This window comes from Rhipicephalus microplus, chromosome 1, assembly GCF_043290135.1.
Source record: "Rhipicephalus microplus isolate Deutch F79 chromosome 1, USDA_Rmic, whole genome shotgun sequence".
Lineage (NCBI taxonomy): Eukaryota > Metazoa > Arthropoda > Arachnida > Ixodida > Ixodidae > Rhipicephalus > Rhipicephalus microplus.
Window position 1 is genome coordinate 226027561 of NC_134700.1, and position 20334 is coordinate 226047894.

The 20334-nt window shown below is 42.9% G+C and overlaps 1 protein-coding gene across 7 annotated transcripts in view; it reads right to left on the reverse strand.

Annotated features, from left to right (window-relative positions):
- Positions 1-20334, reverse strand: part of ctrip (E3 ubiquitin-protein ligase ctrip) — a 125897-nt gene that overhangs the window by 9118 nt on the left and 96445 nt on the right. For all 7 annotated transcript variants that reach the window (XM_037412410.2, XM_037412408.2, XM_037412414.2 and 4 more), the window contains exons 26-33: positions 19742-19941; positions 14886-15040; positions 13779-13930; positions 11316-11458; positions 8285-8438; positions 5148-5246; positions 4056-4164; positions 1193-1470 (exon numbers count right to left, since the gene is read on the reverse strand). In XM_037412410.2, the coding sequence (XP_037268307.2) occupies positions 1193-1470; positions 4056-4164; positions 5148-5246; positions 8285-8438; positions 11316-11458; positions 13779-13930; positions 14886-15040; positions 19742-19941 (1290 nt within the window). The remainder of the gene's footprint in view (positions 1-1192; positions 1471-4055; positions 4165-5147; positions 5247-8284; positions 8439-11315; positions 11459-13778; positions 13931-14885; positions 15041-19741; positions 19942-20334) is intronic.

Consider the following 20334-nt stretch of genomic DNA (forward strand, 5'->3'; position numbering starts at 1 on the left):
TTTCGTGATACGAAAGCCACTTCCCCCATTAGGCTTAATAAAAGGAATTGACTGGAGGGTAATACATTCATTAAAGTGGCCCTGCAACCCTTTTTCAAGTAACCATAGAATAAATTCACCAAGGAAACTTATTGCCTGACGAATTCAGCGCCGCGAAAATTTGTTGCACACTGTGATCGCATTCTTTCTTCACGTCCCGACGAAAGAGCTGGAAGCTAAGCAGGGAGGGATGGCACAGGAAAAGAAATTACATCACACGCGCCTCATGACCTGGATCACTTTCTCTCTCTCTGTCTTTTTTTTTTCTTTGAATACGCGACTTTTCAATGCGATTGCGCACATATGCGTAGACAGTTGCAGCCCCAGTAACGACAGAGTGCACCATGCTCAAATCAGCCCATGACTGATACAATGGCTGTGACAAGTGATTTTTGAGTCTGTGGCATTATTTGCTGAAAGAAAAGAGCAATTTTTAGCTGACTGAGAACTTATGGCGAATTGTAGGCCGCATGCTGCGCTATAATATTTAGCTCACGTGTCCTCGGTAGCCTCGACTACTAATCGGCAGTATTTCCAGACCATGCTCAAAAAGTGTTGCAGGGGGCTTTGCGGCAGTGTGCATTTCCTCAAGATAAGTGCTTTCACGGCTTAGCACTCCTACACTGCAGTGAAACCCCCTTTACAGGCGGTTACATGTGGACTTGTATACACCTATTTGTTGATTGTGAATACCTCGAAATTTTCAATAATTTAAACTCGCATAGAAGTGAATTTGGTTACCCTACTATTTGTTCGAATATTCAAAGCATTCGAATATTTGCACAAGGCTAGAATCCCGGCATCTTGCGGGCCCGGTTTCCAGCAAAACTCTACAATAAAGTGATCTGATTTCATTTTGGTTACCTACTTGGAACACACTGCAGTGACCCTTATTACACTCCTGGAAACTTATTGCGCTTACGGACCATTCTTGTGCTCACAGATGGGTATCATCCGAAGCTATATGTGCTTGCTTACAAAGCCTAATCAGAAGCTGGTGCAAGTGCGAAGACCCTTCGAGGTAGCATATGCTAGCATCGTGTAATCCAGGTCATGGACAGATGCTGCCGGTTACCACGATGACTGGCTGACATTAAAGGCTAAAAATGACATTATAACAAAAGTTTAAGTCAAGAAGGAGAGAGAACCCCACCTGGTGGAGTTGTCGCAGCGACTGTGCCAGGCTTGGATCAATAGATTCCATGTCGGCAAGGGAGAGTGAACCCTCGTGGCCAAGCATCCACTTGTACATAGCCAGCGAGAGTGGCAGGTCTAGCATGCGCGAATCCATGAGTGCCTTGGCCACAAACTTGCCCAGCAACTTGAAGCGGGAGCGAACCTTGCTCACTTGGCCCACCTTGGCATTCCTACCGAGAGGCAGTGGGAAGAGCCCGCACGGACTGTGCACATACCGCACTGGCTCCTCACCACCTGGAAAATGTTTCAAAGGAAGAGGGTGACAATGCGGTTTCAGTGGTCAACTCCTAAGTAGTAGTCGTACAGCCGGTAGAATAAGCGACACCATGGAGAAACTAAGAATTTCAAGAATGCACTTGTTGACAAACACTTTAGCTAAGAATCTGTTACACTCAACTCTGCTTACATTTAACGTACCCTGGCTGCAGAGAACTGTACCGATTTTGCTTTTGTAACAAGATACCTTTTACAAAGATGGCAGTAATGCACAGTAAACATGGTTGTAAAACAACAAAGCCTCGCGCCTAATCTGCTAGGAGCTTGAGCAGCATTCTATGTTCAGCTGCCAGAATAAGCACCCCAAAAAGTCAATTAGCAGAACACACCTGGTCTGCATAAAATAAGCCACATGAAAGGAGCACCAACCATCAGTACTACAGCACTAAAGCCTCAGCACGCAGCCCATCATAAGCAAACAGTGGTATCTCACCCCTTTGTTCTTTTATCTGTTTGCAATCAAGCTGCACCACCATTTCAAAACCTGGCTTTCACATGTGCTTCTTTATATGTGCATTGCATGCATTTTTTGTGTGCAGTTAGCTAATGCTTAATCCATTCTCTCCGCTTACACCGACTGTCTCGCAGGCTGTGTCATGATATCTTCAATCTATTAATAAGTAGGATACAGCACTAAAAGCTTAAGCATAATAGCATGATGCTAAACCTTACTATTGGTGTCAAGCTGTTATTACATTGCATTCTAGGTGAATCATTGCCCCCCTCCCATTTTCTTCCTACAAGCAAACTCACCACTTCACGCAAGCAAACTCGCCACTTCATGCAAGTAGCACTGACACAATGACAAAGACACCTTTCTTTTTCTCGTCGCTTAATAGCACTGAAATGATCCCTAACAGAAATTGGGATTGCAGACTGTGGCAAATACAAACACATTTGCCACTGTGCTGCAGCATAAAATGTAAGAAAGCAACACAACGAGAATTGTGTAGACAAAGAAAATGTGTGTAATTGAGGATATGACTGGACGAGCCCTTACATGATGCATTTCCTCATCTGCTTAACAGATTAAAATGTGTACAGCTTGGGAGGGCCCAGAAAAATTAACCAACCCAGCACCCTTACATTTTATAAAGTATATGGCAAGGTTCGGAGGTTTCCCTGTCTGCACCACTGCAACATATACAGTAAAAACTCGTGTATAGTAATAATAATATCTGGGGTTCAGCGTTCCAAAACCATAATATGTTAATTAAAGACACCGCAGTGGAGGACTCTGGAAATTTCAACCACCTTGAGTTATTTAACGTGCCCTTAAATCTTAAGCACACAGGCCTTAAACATTTTTGCCTACATCGTAAATGCACCTGCATATAATCCAGACCCAGATATAGTCAAAAGTATATTTTGAAGATAGCAAATGCGACAAAAAAAGTTTTTGCCCCAACAAAGCCAGAGCAAAACGGTAACTGAATACATTTATTCACACGCTTGTTCATCGTCATCTGACGCACCTCGTTATAAAACTCACTAGTCAGAGATGCCCTCTCACGAAACCTCATTTTCAGTGCCATTAAGGGCATTCAAAATCGAGCACCTGTTGATGGCATGACAAACGAGTGCCTCGGGAATGCAGACCCAAGCTTCGGCGATCCATGTGCGCAGCAACGCTGGCGAGGCCCGTTTCAGTCACTTTTCAGGCAAGGGTCACTTCTGGTTCTCTGTACCTCATCCACTCCATATACATGCGCTTGATGTGGTCCTTAAAGGGTTCATGTAGGTACACACCAAGCAGCTGCAGCCAGGATGTCCTCTCAAGGCGATGACAATCTCGGTGCATGGGAATCGCACAGCAGTCTCTTGATGGAGGTGACACCTTAAGGCCTTATGCACGAGTATCAATGGGAGTACCAGTAGTGCTCTATCACCCCAAAGTCTGCCGACTCCCGTTCAACATCCGCAAATGCTGCATTTTTCGTCCTCCGGAAACTTCTCACTCTGCTCCACAGAAAGAGGACTTTCTTCTGTTCCCTCAACCATGAGCGCTTTACTCGTCTATGCCATACTTCCATCCTGCAGCACAGTTGCTGATGGTTTTGGCAGCCGAGATCATCTTTGTTTTAAAGACAGCCCAGTATGCTTTTGCGGTCCTTTCATAGCTTACAATCATAGTTACTGGGAAGTAGAACAAACGCAACTCAATGCAGAGGCCTGATGACAATGACCGCGTCGCGCAATGCCGACACCGAAAGTAAATTTACGGCTGAAAATTTTTTGGATCCGCATTTAGTCTGGGTCGAAATTTCAAATCATAAAAACGTGAGAAACCTTTGACTATACGTGGGCTTTTATGATACTTCATTTTTACAGTAAACTTGTTCATGCGAGATGATCATGCGTATGATGTAATCACTTTTTAAGTTGTGTTTTGTTAGGGACTATCATTCATATCCTACAAACACAAATTAAAAAGCCATATTAAATTCATGAATGTGTAAAAATTTTGAAGAAATGCAGTTTTGTTATCAGCTGCAGATAAACCACTATTGCTGCAAGCCAAGGAGTATATAGAGAGCACGCACCTTTGAGAACAGACACTGTTTCTCCTCTCCACATATCCAGGTCAAACCGCTGAAGTTCCCTGGAGACTAGGGCGTAAAACTCCAGTGTGGGCCCAAGACCACTGCCAACCTACACAGTCATGGTTAATTAAACATGTGTAAAAATGAATGCTTTCAGTTGCTCCTTTTTTTCATTTTTTAAAATGCTTTTTTTTCTGCACATTCACCTAAATGCTCTTTGTTCTTTTTTGACACTATTTTTTTTTAAACACTTAGCCATTCTTTTTGGCCTCTATTTTAACATAAAGCTCGCCCGTCTTCTTTCTCGGCAAATGTATGCGCATGTAAGCTTAGAGTCTTTTAGAACCTTTCTAATGCCTGCAACGTTAACTGCTTTGGCAAGTAGCAATAATATTGTCTTCATAATTCTAGTGATCACATGAGCAACAAAACAACTATGATGCATGCATTAACAACACAACTTCGTAAATGTTCTTCAAAAGTTACAACAGTTGCCAATATCAATTGTGATGGTTCCAACAAAGAACATACTATACAGATAGTAGCTTCGTTTGACATTCATTTTACTATGTTTTGCATAATAAGCCATCCAAAGATTGGGCAAAACACGTTAACCATCTCTTGTCATCTCATTTATGAAGAATATGCACGCATGCAAGAACATTTAGTTGTAACTAATCTGTGGCATCAGAACACCCCATGTGTTGCATGCAAAAGCTGTTGCACCCGCTGTGACATGGTCATGTAAATTACCTAAGGCACAAAAACAAGCAAACCAGGGGCCTTAAAAGTCACAGGAGAGCAATCTGTAGTGTGAAATTGTGAACTCTCTGTCTCATGCAGTGAAGTAATTAAATTGTGTGCTCATGGCACTACAAAAATTTTTTTTGATTAAAAATCAGATCAGTGCCCATAATTTTTGAAGGTAAAACTTACACGTAGTTAGATCATAACTCCCTCGTTATAAACTACACTTGTCTTCTTTGGACCACTTTCAGGCAAATTGTAAGCAAATGCAAGGACCCCACTTTCAAGCTGGTGTCCAAGCTGTTCCCATGGCTAATGTAGCACATAGCCAGTAGCACTGCTTACCTCATTTTCATACTGAATTTCCAGCAGTGCCCTTGAGCTACCAAGGTCTTGCATGACCACCTCAGCCTGCTTGAGAAGGTCGTCTCGAGCAACCGTCCTCTGATAAAAAAAAATTTAAACAAGCAAACAGCAACACAGCTATTTCATTAACAACAATTCTCGGGGTTTTATATTCCCAAACAATAATACAATTATGAGAGACACCGTAGTGGTTCCAGTAATTTCAACCACCTGAGGTTTGTTAATGGGTGCCTAAATCTAAGTACGTGGGTTGTCTTAATTATTATACGAGCATATGGCATAAGTGCACTAATCGCATTCATTGATCATTGCAACAAGTTTCACCTTAGCATCAAATTTACCACACACCAGTCTTCCAGTGAAATCAATTACCTAGACACGACGGTATTTATTGAAACAGGATAATGAAGCACAATACTCTGCAGAAAACCAACAGATGGCCCACAATACCTTAGGTTGCACCACTCATCACCATGGGTTGGGAAAATAAAAGGAGCTCACTCAAACTAAATAAATATATTTTTTGCTAGGACTCACTCGAACTCAGACCAAAACCTCATTCAGGCTCAGACACACCGATATTTTCACTCGCTTGGACTCCGACTCATTAAACTTCTCAAGTGAACTCGCTCAGACTCACTAATTTTATCCTCACTCGGGCTCAGACTCACCAAAGCTTTCCTCAAGCAGGCTCACTTGGACTCAGAATCACCAAACTAGCCGGACTCACACTCCCGAAAATATTGCTCAGCCAGACTCACTCAAATTCAGACTCACGAAAATTTAACTAAAATATAGCTCAGCCGGACTCAAACTCACCATAATTTTTGTCAGCCGGACTCAATCGGACTCAGACTTGCCGAACTTTTTGTCAAACAAACGTACTAGGACTAAAAATTGCCAATATTAGATTTGGACCAGCTTAAACAATAAATCTCGAAGGAGCACAATAAAAAAATTCTTATGTAGAATAACACATGCAAAACAAAGTGCCACGCAACCTTGAAAAAATACATGATAGCTTTTAACATACAAAATGAAGTTATTTCTCGTGCACCTCATTGTCTATAGTCAAGAACAATATTTCACACAATTTTCACAACAGGCACATACGCACTGACAGCACTGAATACAATGAAGACCAAATGAGTTCGCTGCTGTGAATACCGTGCTATTTTGAAACTTGATGACACCGTGCCCGCCAATGCATTTGCCCAAGCTTGTCATTCTGTCGGCGTGCGAAATGCTGCGACGTACTGTCAGTGTGAAATGAAACCCGAACAGTGGCAAGCCTTTCCGATAGTGTAGTGCATACCATCTAGTTATCACGATTGACAGGCGCATGCATCCTCTTCGGCATCTTTCCGCATATATGCATGCCTGTTCGTAGTGATAAGTGGACGTACTATAGTATCGCGAAGGCTTGCCGTTGTTCGCGTTTCATTTGACGCTAATAGTACATCTTATTTCAGCAGGAAAAAAGAAAGCTGAAGACCACGTCGTGACTGGGTTGAGTTCTTTAAAAAGTCAATTGCGTGTCCCGAGGTCATTAGCTACCTGTTGCAACAGAGAAAATAAGATGCAACATCTTTTTTTGTGTGTAAGAGTTCCTTTACTCTCTCACCCCCTCCACAGAGCTATGAGCGCTCAAGAAGGATCCCTTCTCGCAATCTGGGGGGAGGGGATGCTGTGGAAGTGGGGATGCTTTTATTGGCTTTGCACCAGACGATGCCGGCGGGGATGCGGACAGCACGGTAGGCCATGCATTGCCATGAAGCCAACCTCTGTTTCCGGATTATTTGCAGATCACCTGCACACCCACTTCTCAGGCGATTTTTGAATTTTTGATGCGGTTTATGGTGAGAAAATACAGTATACAAAAGTGTGCTCCAACCAAACATGAACTTGTCACGCATGACGATACACTTGACGACAGGCAGCCACACTCACACAAATTTTTTTCTCCGTGCCACGTCCCGTTTCCCACCTTCCCGCGCACCCCTTCACTGTTCACATGACACTCGCACCTCGTTCCTCGACCGTCAACTACACCCCCCCCCCCCCCCCGATACTTCCTCTCATTCGTCACAAACTATACCCTTCGCAGGTATTATACAATATTAGCAAGAAAAGAGCACCTTAGAGAGCGTTTCCCGAAGTAACAAAGGTAATTTAGTTATTGCTGCAAAAGTAGTATGTCAGAGCCTCATTCCATTTCATGCATAATACCTTGTTCTCGTTTAAGATGTAAGACTTGCAAACATTTTCTATATGTCATTACTGTCAAAAGCACTGGAAATAATAATGTTCATCACATAAAATCTAGTTTTACCTGCACTAGTTCAAACATTTATACAGGATTGAATGTTCATGTCACAAACGATAATTAGCAAAGCAAGAAAGCTTGTTAATGTTAGATTAGACATATCGTGCGAACAGGGCAAAGAAACTTGCTGAAAGCAGTGGCTTAGCATTTTAATGTAGCGCATCCCAACTTCAACAATCTCGATTCTTACATACTTGATCAAACTTCCCATCTCCAAGAGACCGAAAATGCCGTCACTCCTTATTCACATTCACTCCAACCAGCAGGTATAAACATTTGAAAGAGGGCTCTTGAATCCATCTGATTTGGTACGTACGTAAGGAAAACCAATGAGAGTTGAGCCCTTTTAGGAATCTCTAACCTACCATTGTCATGTGGTGCTTCCTTCTGACAACCATAGTTAAGAAAAATGTAAAACAGATGGAGCCAAAAGATACTGTAAAACAGATGGAGCCAAACTGCAACTTTAAACTTTAGAAATATGTCATATTTAGCAATGTTCACTCTATAATTCAACAAAGCTGCATACCTATAGAAAAGTTATATACTGTTAACTAATTCCTTTCTGCTCACTGAAGCCAGATAAAGCAGTCTCATTAACACGCGTTTCTGACTAAGGCCAAGCCATATTCACATCGACATCATGTTTAGAGGATAATACATTTTCGGAGGAACTCCTGCTGCTTTGTGAGAAACATTCTACATCTTTCTACTATGCTGTGGGTATACACATAGGAAACAGGATGCTTATGCCAATAGCAAGTCGAGAAAAAAGAACAGAAAAGCCCACCTTTCTCCGGTCTAACCGTGGGGTGACCCTTTCGCTGTTGTCCGACCCAGAGAGATCAGGGGTCATGTCTAGTAGCCTCTGCAGGGCACGGTCTCGGTCAAATGATGTTGTGTAGAAGAGGAGGTGACGAGTCTCGAAAGGAAACAGGAACGGGCTGCAACAAGCAATTCCACTGACTATCATGCAACCTTTTAACTCTTTCGCTACCGTGCCAACTCAAATCGTTCAATTTGAATCATGCATCTCAAGTTTAAATTTCTGCACACTTACGGAGTTTGTGGGTGCCCGACGCCATCTAGGTAAGAAAGTAGAAAACGCACAACAAGATCTGCTATGTTTCGCGTTGTTTTTTGCCTTAGGAAAGTTTTTCCTCGCCACTTAAGGGGGGAGGCTACCCGGAGATATCCCCGAGTACTACAAGGACGATTTTTTTTTAATTTACCCTACAAAAAATGTTCACACAACTTTGAATTTGATCTAGCTAGTAATTACTAAATTCATCAAAACTTACTTGTTTATTATGAACTAATGACATAAATTAAAAAAAGGATGTCGTTGCACCCTGGCTAAGTCATTCATAAAATGAATTAAAAGACAGCACAAAAATCTGCTGAGCGGTCTTTGAGTTCTGGCTTCCCTCAGCACCATAACTAGCAAAAAAATACATTCTGAGAAAACGGGCTTAAAAAGTTCAACACACATTTTTCTTCAGAAAGCTTCAACAGAATAGCTAGAAGTGTCTTGCACACTCTTTTCTTCTTTCGCCTCGTCTACGTTTTGTTTCGGTGTCGTTTGTAATATATTTTTAGGTGTACAGCATCGAAGCGCCGGGTCCGGCGATCTCAGAAACACTCGGCATCGCACTCGATGGCACCGATTCGGAGCATGTACCAAGTCCCACTATATCGAAAACACTCGGTGCATTTGCAGCTCCGGCCACACTCGATGTGTCAGATTCTCGACTGGCGACCGCTGACAGCACAGTTCCGCTTCTGCAAGCACCTTCGCAGTCGGCACTAGCAGCAGTATTAATAGTGGAATCCCGACGCTTGTACAAACCGCATAGCACACCTCTGCATGCCGGACTCTGACTTCCGCACTGTCTTCGGCTTCGTAGTCAGCATCGCGCTCAACAACTAAGACAAAGAACAGAGAACTAGTGCAAAAAGAAATTAAGAAAAGAAAATGATTGAAAAGATAGTGCAAAAGGCAAGAAGACGTGGGCCGAGGAAAACGTAGCAGAGCAACCATGGGGTCAACGCGCGCCATCGGAGAGAGCGACCGTCCCCGCTGCTTCACAGTAGCCAATGCAAACGCACTTTCGCAGGCAAGATATGAATGCGTTGCTCTAGCCAATCAGCGCGCGATCCACATTGCTCGACTGAAAAATGCCAATAGCATCTCAACTGCGCCACCGACGCTATTTTGCAAGACGGCAAAAAAAGAGGGAAAAAATTCACGCTCAAAACAGCACAAAGATGGTACGCATAGACAGCATAGTCTAGGAATGGTGCGCCAAGTTTGGTTTGATTTCGGCATTTTTTGCGCATTTTGTACGCCACCGCGGCCTCAAAAATAGTATTTTTTTTCTCACTTTGCGGTTGAAGTAGGTGCTGATAATTACAGAATAGATTGTTTATTAGACATACAACACAAAAATATAGTTTTAGAATAATCGATTTCGCAATTTTTCGGTTTTCAAGGGCCGCGTCCGGTTCCGGGTTGTTGCAAAAGTGCCCTGATGATGGTATCGTTTTCCCATGTGGACGTTCCTAAAAAACTGTGGGTTTCTCGTGAATCAAGACATCACCAGTAGATTTTGAGGATGAAATCAGTAGCAGTGAGCCTGGAGAAGATGGTGACACATCAGATTTTACCACCGATAATGAAGATGCACCAAATCAAGCCGTAATATGGAGCGAATGAGTGTCAGCTGTATGTTTGGCGCACATATTGTTGCCTAATTAGTAGTCACGGGCGGCAGAGCGTCTACTCACTGCAATTTTACTCATTTTGAGGGTCTCAACTTCCTACAAACATCATTCCTTGCCGGCATCTATCAAGCGTGTGCAATTTCGTTCCAGACGAAACCCGAGGGTCGAAGTCTGAAACAGAGTAATACACGGCGCTTCGTCCGGGCAGTCAATTTTTCCAGCTGTCTATCACTGAACACCATGATTTGCAACTACGCCAACAAATATGAGGGGATGCATATTTTAGAGAGGCAGACAAATGTGGAAAGAGACGATTTGTGGAGGAACTTCAGCCCCGATCAAGTGATGAAACGCATTGGAATCCTCATCTACATGGGAACTGTTGAATTGCCTCGCCTTCCTCTCTACTGGAATACCTCAGAGGTTTTTTCAAGCCTCACTCCTACCAAAATTATGCCCAGAAGCCAGTTTTTTTCTTTCATTGCTTTTCTAGGTGTCATGGACTCTGAGCAGGCAGACACCATTCGCAATGGCAAGCTGCACAGGATAACCCATGTACTGCTGCACTCTCACCAACTTTCCCTTTTGTGGAAAGAATTTTGGCAATAATTTTATAAACTTGTACAACCTTTTTGCAACATAAGAAGTGACAAATTATATATCTTGAATAATTTTTAACCTCATTATTTTTTGTTACCCTTTTTAAAACATTAATGATATAATTACTGTGTAAGCTTTTCAATATAAACATTTTTTCCTTAATGTGTGTATTAAATATATATGCAACATTTATGTTATTGGACAGAACATTTTTTTAGCTACAGTTTGGTACCAAATAATGTAAATAAGGCATTAGTATCTAGCCACAAAAAAAAATGTTTTTAATACCCAGTAAGAACAGCCCATATTCCTGCAGCAGCGAAAAAGTTAACGACAAAATGCCAAAAAATAAAATAGAAAATTCTGAAAAATAAACACTTCAAATACTTATTTGTCTCTCAGATCAGTGCCTCTTATTAATGGGGTTAAACTGTATAGAGCTAAAATTGTCAACACACTGTGCGAGCCAGAGAGCAGAAACTCAAAAAGAACTGCACCAGGCATAGGCGACTTGAGTGAGCCACGAGGGAATGTTCCCAGTCATGATGGCAAGAGGGTCCTGCAGCTGCCTATTAGCTTTGGCTGTAAGCTTGCTATTGACAAACTCCGACTTTGGAAGTGCGGGGTGGTAAGATTGAAGCTGCAATGAAACAGGAATGGTTACAGTTAGTGCAAATCCAATTGTCGAAGGCCACTCAATGTAAACATATCCAGATAAAAAATTTTAAAAATCTATTATAACAAGGAGTGCACAAATATTTCAAGTTTCAAATATTAACTAAGATACCTTGGCATTTGATCTCATTCACAAGACACTGTTATTAATATAGTAGAATGCCACCAAATCGTAATACCGATACTAAAATCAGTGCAAAAAATGACTAGGAGTGCACAAATATTTGAACTTTCAAATATTGTTCTAATAGTCTCATTTGTTTATTGCACTCCAGGGCCAGATTACATGTTTCCCTGCCCCACTAAATTACACAAGCGATGCAACTGCGGTTGAGTTACCTGTTCTGGGCCCATTGCAAAACTAACTTTGACTTGTTAGAGACAAGCAGAAGAATTACTGTATTCACTAGCGTAGTGAACTCACTTGCATAATGAACGTTAAATTGCACCATTATTTCATAAAACAATGATGCAATAAAAGCCAAAACAGTTTAACAACCATGCAGAACAGCTGCGAGCAGCGTGAGCAAGCACGACGTTGTTTGAAATTCAAAAGTCGCACCTTTCGCAGCAGAGTGCCATATGTCGAACTCAGAAGAAACCTTTTAGCCCTAGGAAGCTGCACGCTTGATTGCGTGCAGTTGCGAGCTCAAAGACAATGAAACTGGATCAGTGAAGAAAAGGAACTGTCGACAGAATATATTTTCACATTCTATCATGGTGCATTGTGCTGGCCTTTGTGTTTTTGATTGCCAACATAATGGCATGCCATAATTTCAGTAGATCTTGTAAATGTACACGCAGATGCATTTTTATTTAGAACTCTCGAAAATTAAGTGCGTGTTACATTCGAGTAAGCGTAATATAAGCAGACATCGCACTTCACACTTTTACGCCGTACCCTTCCTAGCCTATGCGCAGCGACTATTAATCTGACGACGGCTTAATATTTAAATAGGTAGAAGCTCGTGAGGAGAATATGGTTTACACATGTTTAGAAGCACTGCGATTTTATTTTAAAGGGCCACTCACCAGTCCCCATACCGAATTTAAATTTGACAGTGGAAGTTGTTGGGTGTTCGATGAGGAACGTTTAGCCACAAAAATTTGTCTAATCGGTTCATTACGAGCGAAGAAAACAGGTTTTTTGAAGCAGCGCGATACGAGGGTGAGAGGAGACGAGCTCGAAACCCTTGCCGCTCCTTCGCGTAGCCTTTTGCAAGCCAAACCTCTTCCCCACCCTCTCCGGCATCCGACCATGAGGTGACGTGCCCAACAAGCCCAGCCCCCGAGCGCGCGAGCGGCGTTGCTTTGTTGACCAGCGTTATTTTGTGGTCTTCTGCCTGTTTCTGCGGGATTGTTTGGAAACGCTGGCTTAGACGCGGTATAGTAGATGAGCACAACGAGTGTGCGAACACGTAGGAGCGTTCCACGTCAGTCGTCTGCTCAATGCGCTAACCGTCGGAACCCGAACGCACGTGAAACGCTGGCACGTTAGCCCCGCATCTCGTAGCATTTCACGGGAGAAAATGAAAGAAAAACGCGCAAAATTTTTTATTGCGTCTCATTATTTATTTCAAGTTTTATTCATCTCTTAAAGCAACAAATACATAAACTACGCATGTTGTGTTAAATAAATTTTGCCATGTCACGTGGTATCGTCAGAGCAGAGTCGTCTACGTAGAGGACCAACGTGACCGCAGTGCTGTGTACGTAGGGCCATTCCTACGCCCACATCATGCCCTCATTTTCTAGACGTGCGCCGACAGAGAGAAGGGGGAGAAGCGTTCATCTTGAAATTTGGCCCATTTCCGCGGTGCGCAGCGCTGCAAATTTTGGCAGGCGTGATCATGAACACCTCGTCTACGCATTGCGCTTGTCAGCTCAAAATTGTCAAACCTGGTGAGTGGCCCTTTAAGCAAACTAAACTTATTACATTTATTTTCTGAAAGTTTGATCACTTTAAATAGTAATCCAGTGTGAATCGACTCAAATCGAACAGTAAACACTCTTGAAAAAAACATTCAAATATTTCCGCATGCCCCTACAAATATATTGCTACAAGAGTTTCACAAAACCTTTATTCAAGCACTTTGGCCACATATAGCAATTACAGAAATTGGCAATTCCTTCAAAACGCGACTCTGTACTTCCTTCTGACTAAATTTTAATCCACAACTCCTCTGCATGTATGCAAACTTGCGAATTTATCAGAGAGCAAAAAGTAAGTCAATTTTTTTATCCCAGTAATAAAAAAAAAACGGACAACGTAAATTGGCAGGTACCTCATACAGATAACCCCAATGCTGTGAGAGGGCATAGACAACTCTGAGCAGTGCAATCACAGGCAAAGATGGATCTTGGATAGTGACCGACTCGGGCAACGTTGAACTGAGGTGCTGGTGCAGCAGTGAGGCAGTCTCGGGTACTACGCCTTCTGTAAAAACAAAAGCAAGCAGTAAACCCATCGTTTTCCATACGAACATACTAGCATTAATGAAGGTTAGTGAAATCATTGTTCTAACACGCGGGCTTCGAACAGCTACACAAGCGAATGACTCCAGTTCACTCAATCGCTTCTTTTGCCGTCACTACTTCTTTCGAGAATTGATATAGTACCGTAGCAGGTCACCAAGCAGGCTGGAGCTAGTGCCGAAAGAATGCAGTATGCTGCCCCCACACAATTACCTTCTAGGTAATGACGTCACGACACACTATATAGCTTTCAGAAACAAAATTCACTGCAGAGAAGCTGTTACATTAGTTTATTCGCAGCATTCCAAGGCTAAGCTTTATTTTTCTACGCTTTTTTAGGTCATGGTTTTTCATCAATGCCGACATTGAACAGTCGAAAAAACATGTAAATATACAGACCTTTTATGTGCACACACTGCACGATTTCTCAACATATATATCCTTCTAGATCAAACAAAGACTGCTCAGATTCCTGCACATTGCAGATTCGTGCGTTTACTGCTGCCAATGCATTTAAATGCCTGTGTGCTCAAAAAACCTCATGTAGTGAGGCTGTATTGCACTTAAGCAATGACTGCTCAAATTTACTTGTGCTCTACATATAAGCCAAAATTGTAAACGGCATCCATTTTTTTCCCAAGACCACCATTGGCTGAAAAAATGGGCAAGATATCCTTAAGCCTGTCCCTCTTGCATGCGTGCCTTCAATGCTTGCTCATCAAGGCTTTTTCGTATGCTGCCCATTCATCAGACATCAAACACAGAGCTCAACCGCAATTGAGACTACCACTGCACTTGCTCTTACTGCAGAAGCAATGTTCACTGAAATTTGGCATATAGGGATTCCCAAAGTAGCCTGCATAAAATAATCAGAGCCAGACAGCCACAAAGGACAAGTAGTGCGTAGCAAGCCTCACCATTCCAGAGATCATCTTTCTTTTTGGGAGCAGATTTTGAGCCAGAGGAGCTTTTGTTCCGGCGACTAGAAAGGCTTGGTGCTGACGACGACTGGCCCGCTCGACTTGAACTTGAGGCTGCTCCACCACGATCATCCTCAGGTACAGGACGGTACCTGCCAACACAGAGTGCACAATACAGTAGACTCTCAATAAATGGAACCTGAAGGGACCAAGAATATATGTTCTATTTAAGACGAGTTCCATTTACTGAGAGATGAACGAAAGTGCAGTATACAAGTACGAAAGTAATTACACCTGAGGCAGTCGTTCCACTTGAGCAGCAGTCCTGAGTCTACTGAGTCCTGAGTTCCTGAGTCTACTGAGTTCCTGAGTCTACTGTAAAGGGTTGTAATACTAATGCTCCTGCCTGCAAACTTTCTTCCATATGACAAACCAAGCAAATTCATTTATATACATTTAATATCTACAGTATTTTCCCATTAAACGAAACTCTGCTACACGGAAAATCTGCATAAACAAAACTATGTAAGCACATTTGGTTGGTCTCGTTTATTTAAAAGGACACTAAAGTCAAATAACAATTCAAGTCAGAATGAGAGCTCAATGCATGACAACATTTAAATCAACAATATTTTCAACAGCAGTGCGCTACTTAACGAGAAATTAAGGTAAATGCACAAGAATACACGCGCCGCAGCAGGACCTTCTCAAAATGTGCTTCTCAAAATGACGTCAGACAAACCACCAACAATTGCTAGTAATCGATCTAGCTGCCCTAAATAAAGAACCTAGCGTGCATCAAGAGACAATAAAATGGTGCTTGTTTTTTCCTGCTTGAATCATGGAAAAAAGAACCACCGGACATCACTATGGGGAAAGACGCGAATGATACGAAAATTCAATTTTGGCGTGGCTAAACTGGACAGGTCGTGCTATCTAGCGGGGCGCAGTTGAACCAAAACACATCTGCGATCTCGGGGCCAATGGCAGGAAATTGATCAATGGCTGTTGTAGCTGCTGTGGCTCCCTCTGCTTTCTTTCGAACTAGTGTCGGCGATCAGGCAGTAGAGCCGGGCAATGTTGTGCACGGCAACAGTGACACAAATCAGTCCGCTTCATGAGGTGGGTAACTTGAAGTGCACTAACCCAATGCAGGCCACTAAAACGCGATTTTATTTCAAAATAAGCCCTTCCTTTGGCACAAAAGTAACACTACGAGGTTTCTGGACCGCTATTTCAACGATCAACATCGACTTGATAGTTGCCTTTAGGGTCCCTTTAATGATGACATGTCTTGGGTAAACTGAACATCCTTTTTGCTTACATCGATTAAATGAAACGAAAACATGCAAAATCCATTAACTTTGCAAACGGTCACCGAAGTCTACCACCTATGAAATGCACCGAAGTAAGCCAAGCCAATCCAGTTGGTGCACATGTTCACGTGTGTCTCGCCATGACCGACGACTCATAAGTTTGAGATGGAAACAACAACAACAAAATAAAAACGTCAGCCCAATACACTTTTTCTCACAACGAAAGCAAGAACCATCAAAGAATTTGACCACAACACCCATCGAAGACAGAAATTGGAAAGAAAATCAACATTACAAAGTCCACGCTGCCAAGGATACTCGAGAACAAAGAGAAGGTTGAAGAAGCTGTCCAGCGTGGGAAGTTCGCCATGGAGAGAATACAGATGAGAACGACGGCGTACAAAAAAATTCAGAGAGAGAGAGAGAGAACTTTAATCGAAACGGCAAGCTTCAGAGGAATTATATCCTTTCCCCTAGATGGCAGCTAAGAGTCCTTGGACCCTAGGTTGCCAAAACGGTCTAGGTTGCTGAAAAAAAAAAGACAGAGGCTTTTGTTTCTAAGAAATCTGTATGAATTTCCTTGTGGGTTTGTGCTACAAACGGGTGGTTGTCTTCTTTCCCTTTCTTAACCAGCTACAAATTTGCGTCTCCTGACATGTGCCATCAGCGCCAAAAAAGGAATAAATTCAGTACCACTGGAAAGAATGCCCAAAGTGCCCACCACAAAGTCATTTTTTTCTTTTTGCTAAAGTGCAGAAATGATTCTGACTCTCGCACAACTGTCCAATAGCACACGATGGGGACGTTAAAGAGCATTTCGAAACTACTTCGAGGTCTGGGATACACAGCATGGTACAGCGACAGAATGGACAAAATCTGCTGTCCGTGATAGCTTTCTCATGGTCTGGTTCCAAGCGACAGCTGACTCAGTCTTTTTTTTCTCTTTACTCTTCTTTTTTTTCTTTCTTTCTGAAATGCAGTTTGGTCGCAGAGAGCCAAATCGGTCACTGCATGGTTAGTAGTGTGCAGCGCTTCGCTTTCTCGGTGCATACCGTGGCTGCTGATCCGGTTGCTGTAGAGTACACCCACTTCGCTTCAGGCCATGCACAGATGCGGCAAGTAGCCTGCTAGGTTAACGTGGCGACAACGAACCTTCCGCAAGCATTGCGCTCTTCGCGATGCTCTAGTAGTTCTGGCAGCGGATGGAGGGGCGTTTGCGCTGTAGCTAAATAAAATCGTGCAGGATGGTTGCAACAGCACTAAGCTTGCTGTACGCTGCCCGTCTTGGCATAACACAGCAAGGTTTCTTGGTGCCGCGGCCCGCAACACTAAACTTTGTGCTGCGTGCTGCTTGTGTTTATGTAAAGCGGTGCGCGCTTGAACACAGTTGCGCACAACGAAGCGGCAGTGATTAGTGGCCCAGCGTGTTCAGGTAGTCGTCTACTAAAAGTGTGCAGCAGGCTTCAAGTGACGCTACGTTACACACGTGCCTGAGCAAATAGCCGGTGATGCTTACGGAGATAAGGCTTTTCGCAGTGATAAGTCATACCGCCTCGTTTGCCGGTGGTCACCCGCTCGCCTTCGTTTTTTTCCCGATGAGTACTCGCAAAGTCATCTCCGCACTTATCAACATGACAGGAAAACTGTTCGCGGCACATTGTGGTGTCTGCAAGTTCAGTGGCGCCATAAACTTTTATGGCGCGAAATGTCATTGTGGTACCCAATTCATATGCCCTAACTGGTAGGGATAAGACAAACTACTACAGCTTAAGCAGTCCACGAATGCATTGGTCTCTATGAGACTCGGTCGGGGATTCTTTGCAATTATGTTACTATGCTTGAAGAGGGAGCGTACTAACGAGGTTTGACTGTATTAGCAACTCAGATGACATGATGATCGACTATCAAGATAAAAGGACAAAAACAAAAATAGTACACTTTCTAAGAGTTTCATTCGTGTTGGTAGACTGAAGACTATCTGCTGAACAATGCATGAGGTCGATATTAAGAATCTCACAATTCAGGAAAGTTCCAAGTTGGAGAATATATTGGTACGTGCATGCATTATGCATATTGATATTTTGGGGGGCGACGCGCATGTGTGCCTTACAAGGAAAACAAAGGGTTGTCTCCGCTCGATCGCTGGTGAACCAATCACACCATTACTGCTGGCTTTAAATACATCTTATCCACAGCCTCGTCGATACGGCATCGCGTCTTATCTGTAACAATATATTGCAGAGTTCTGGGCGGTGGCTGGCTAGGAACCCCTTAGACGCGATACCGAGGCACGAGAGAACACATCTTTACTCGTCCAAGCCTTGATGATTCAATGATGATGATGATATCCTCTTGCTGATGGCGCTCAATGGTGTGTCAGCAGCTGCTGAGCATACCATCGTTTATAGTTCTCTTATTCTCTGGTCAGCGCCCCCGCAGCCATAGCTCCCATAATGTGTACCACCAGTCATGCATGATGGTCACTGGGGGTGACCACCAACTTCAGTGACCTGGCGCTCTGTACTGACCAAATACGGCTCTTCATTTCAATATTCCTTAGCATTACCTACTCATACAACATGCGCTCCTACACTGTGAACATAGTAGCGACAGCCCTTACTTTTATATCTATAAAAATATATCATGTCGACCGCCTAGCGCACCTTGAGGGTGATGGCAGCCAGAAGAAAGCGAACGTAGCATGTCACATAGAAGCCCAAACAAAGTGGCATCATCTCGGTCTCGCTGTTTGATTGTCGAAAGCTTTAAAAAACGTCCCCATTGAAAATCCGACACGCGGGGCTTGCGTGTTTGAAGAGGGAAAAAAATCAAAAGGTCGTGGTTACCTGGGGTGACCACTGTGCTGGATAAGAGTTAACACAGCACTACCTACTAAGAGTTACTTATAAGGGAGAAACCGGTGCGGGAGGAAAACGAAGCGAAAATCTTATTACAGTACTAGTAGGTGCCAATATGGACGGTGATGAAAAGTTCACTGTGGTGTTTGTGGGGAAATAAAAAGCACCCACGCTACTTCAAAAACATGCCTATGCTGCTGGTCACATACTACACGAACGTTTTGAAATAAAGCACTATTTCATTCACTCTGTGGACTTTACTTAAATATAACTTATATATGAAACAAATTTTCTTGCGCTTTAAGTCCACTGTACATTGATGTTGCTCCCGACAACCAGGCAAGGACGTGCATGCAGATAACTTTCATGGTCATTTTTTTTTCCGGATGCTATAGAACAATGGAATCGTTTACCCCATCATGTTGTTAATAGTACCGATGTGCAATCTTTTGACAGAGAAATTGATGCTTATTTTGGTCATGATTGAACTGAACTACTGCCAATTTTGGTTTCTTGTGTGCATTGCTATTTGAGTGCCAGTTGTTTTGGTTTTCTGTTTGTACTTACTATTGTACTCCCTCCCTATTATGACCCTCAAGTGAGGGTTGACAGTATTATTAAATAAATAAACTTAGTTCGGCAATGTCTATTTCGGACCCACAGCACACACATCACTCACCAAATAGTATGCGTCTGCACCCATATGTTCGCGTAACCCATCGGGTTTTCAGATTCTGTGTCATTCTCCTGGCCATCAGGACTGGCACCGCTGTACTGCCGGATGGCCTGGTACACAGTCATGCCGTACGGTAGCGGGTGGTCCCCAATGAGGAACTGTAGTTTATGTCGTGCTTGGCCTTGGTTTATCATCATGGCAGCCTGCACAATCCAAAGAAATGGTGGGCGACAATTAATGTCGTTGGTTGCTACGGTACCCAACTTTGTTCAAGTTGAGCCCAAAACATGCAGAATATTCACCTTTGTTACAAGTGGTTGAGTGAATTACACAGGAGTCACTATTTCACACTACGTAACACAAAACGTGAAGCCCAGATCAGAGGTTCTAACTAAAAGATAACTTCATTAAAATAAAGAATGTATGAGAAATGGTGCAACATTTCTCATACGTGCAGCAATACTTTCTAGGGTTGTAAATCTAGTATTAATCCTTTGTGTTTCAGAATGCAAAAGAAACAGTATAGAAAACTGACATCCATGCTCTTAAACTACAGTCTAAGATTAGGCACTTATTTCCCCCTGATATTTGACCAT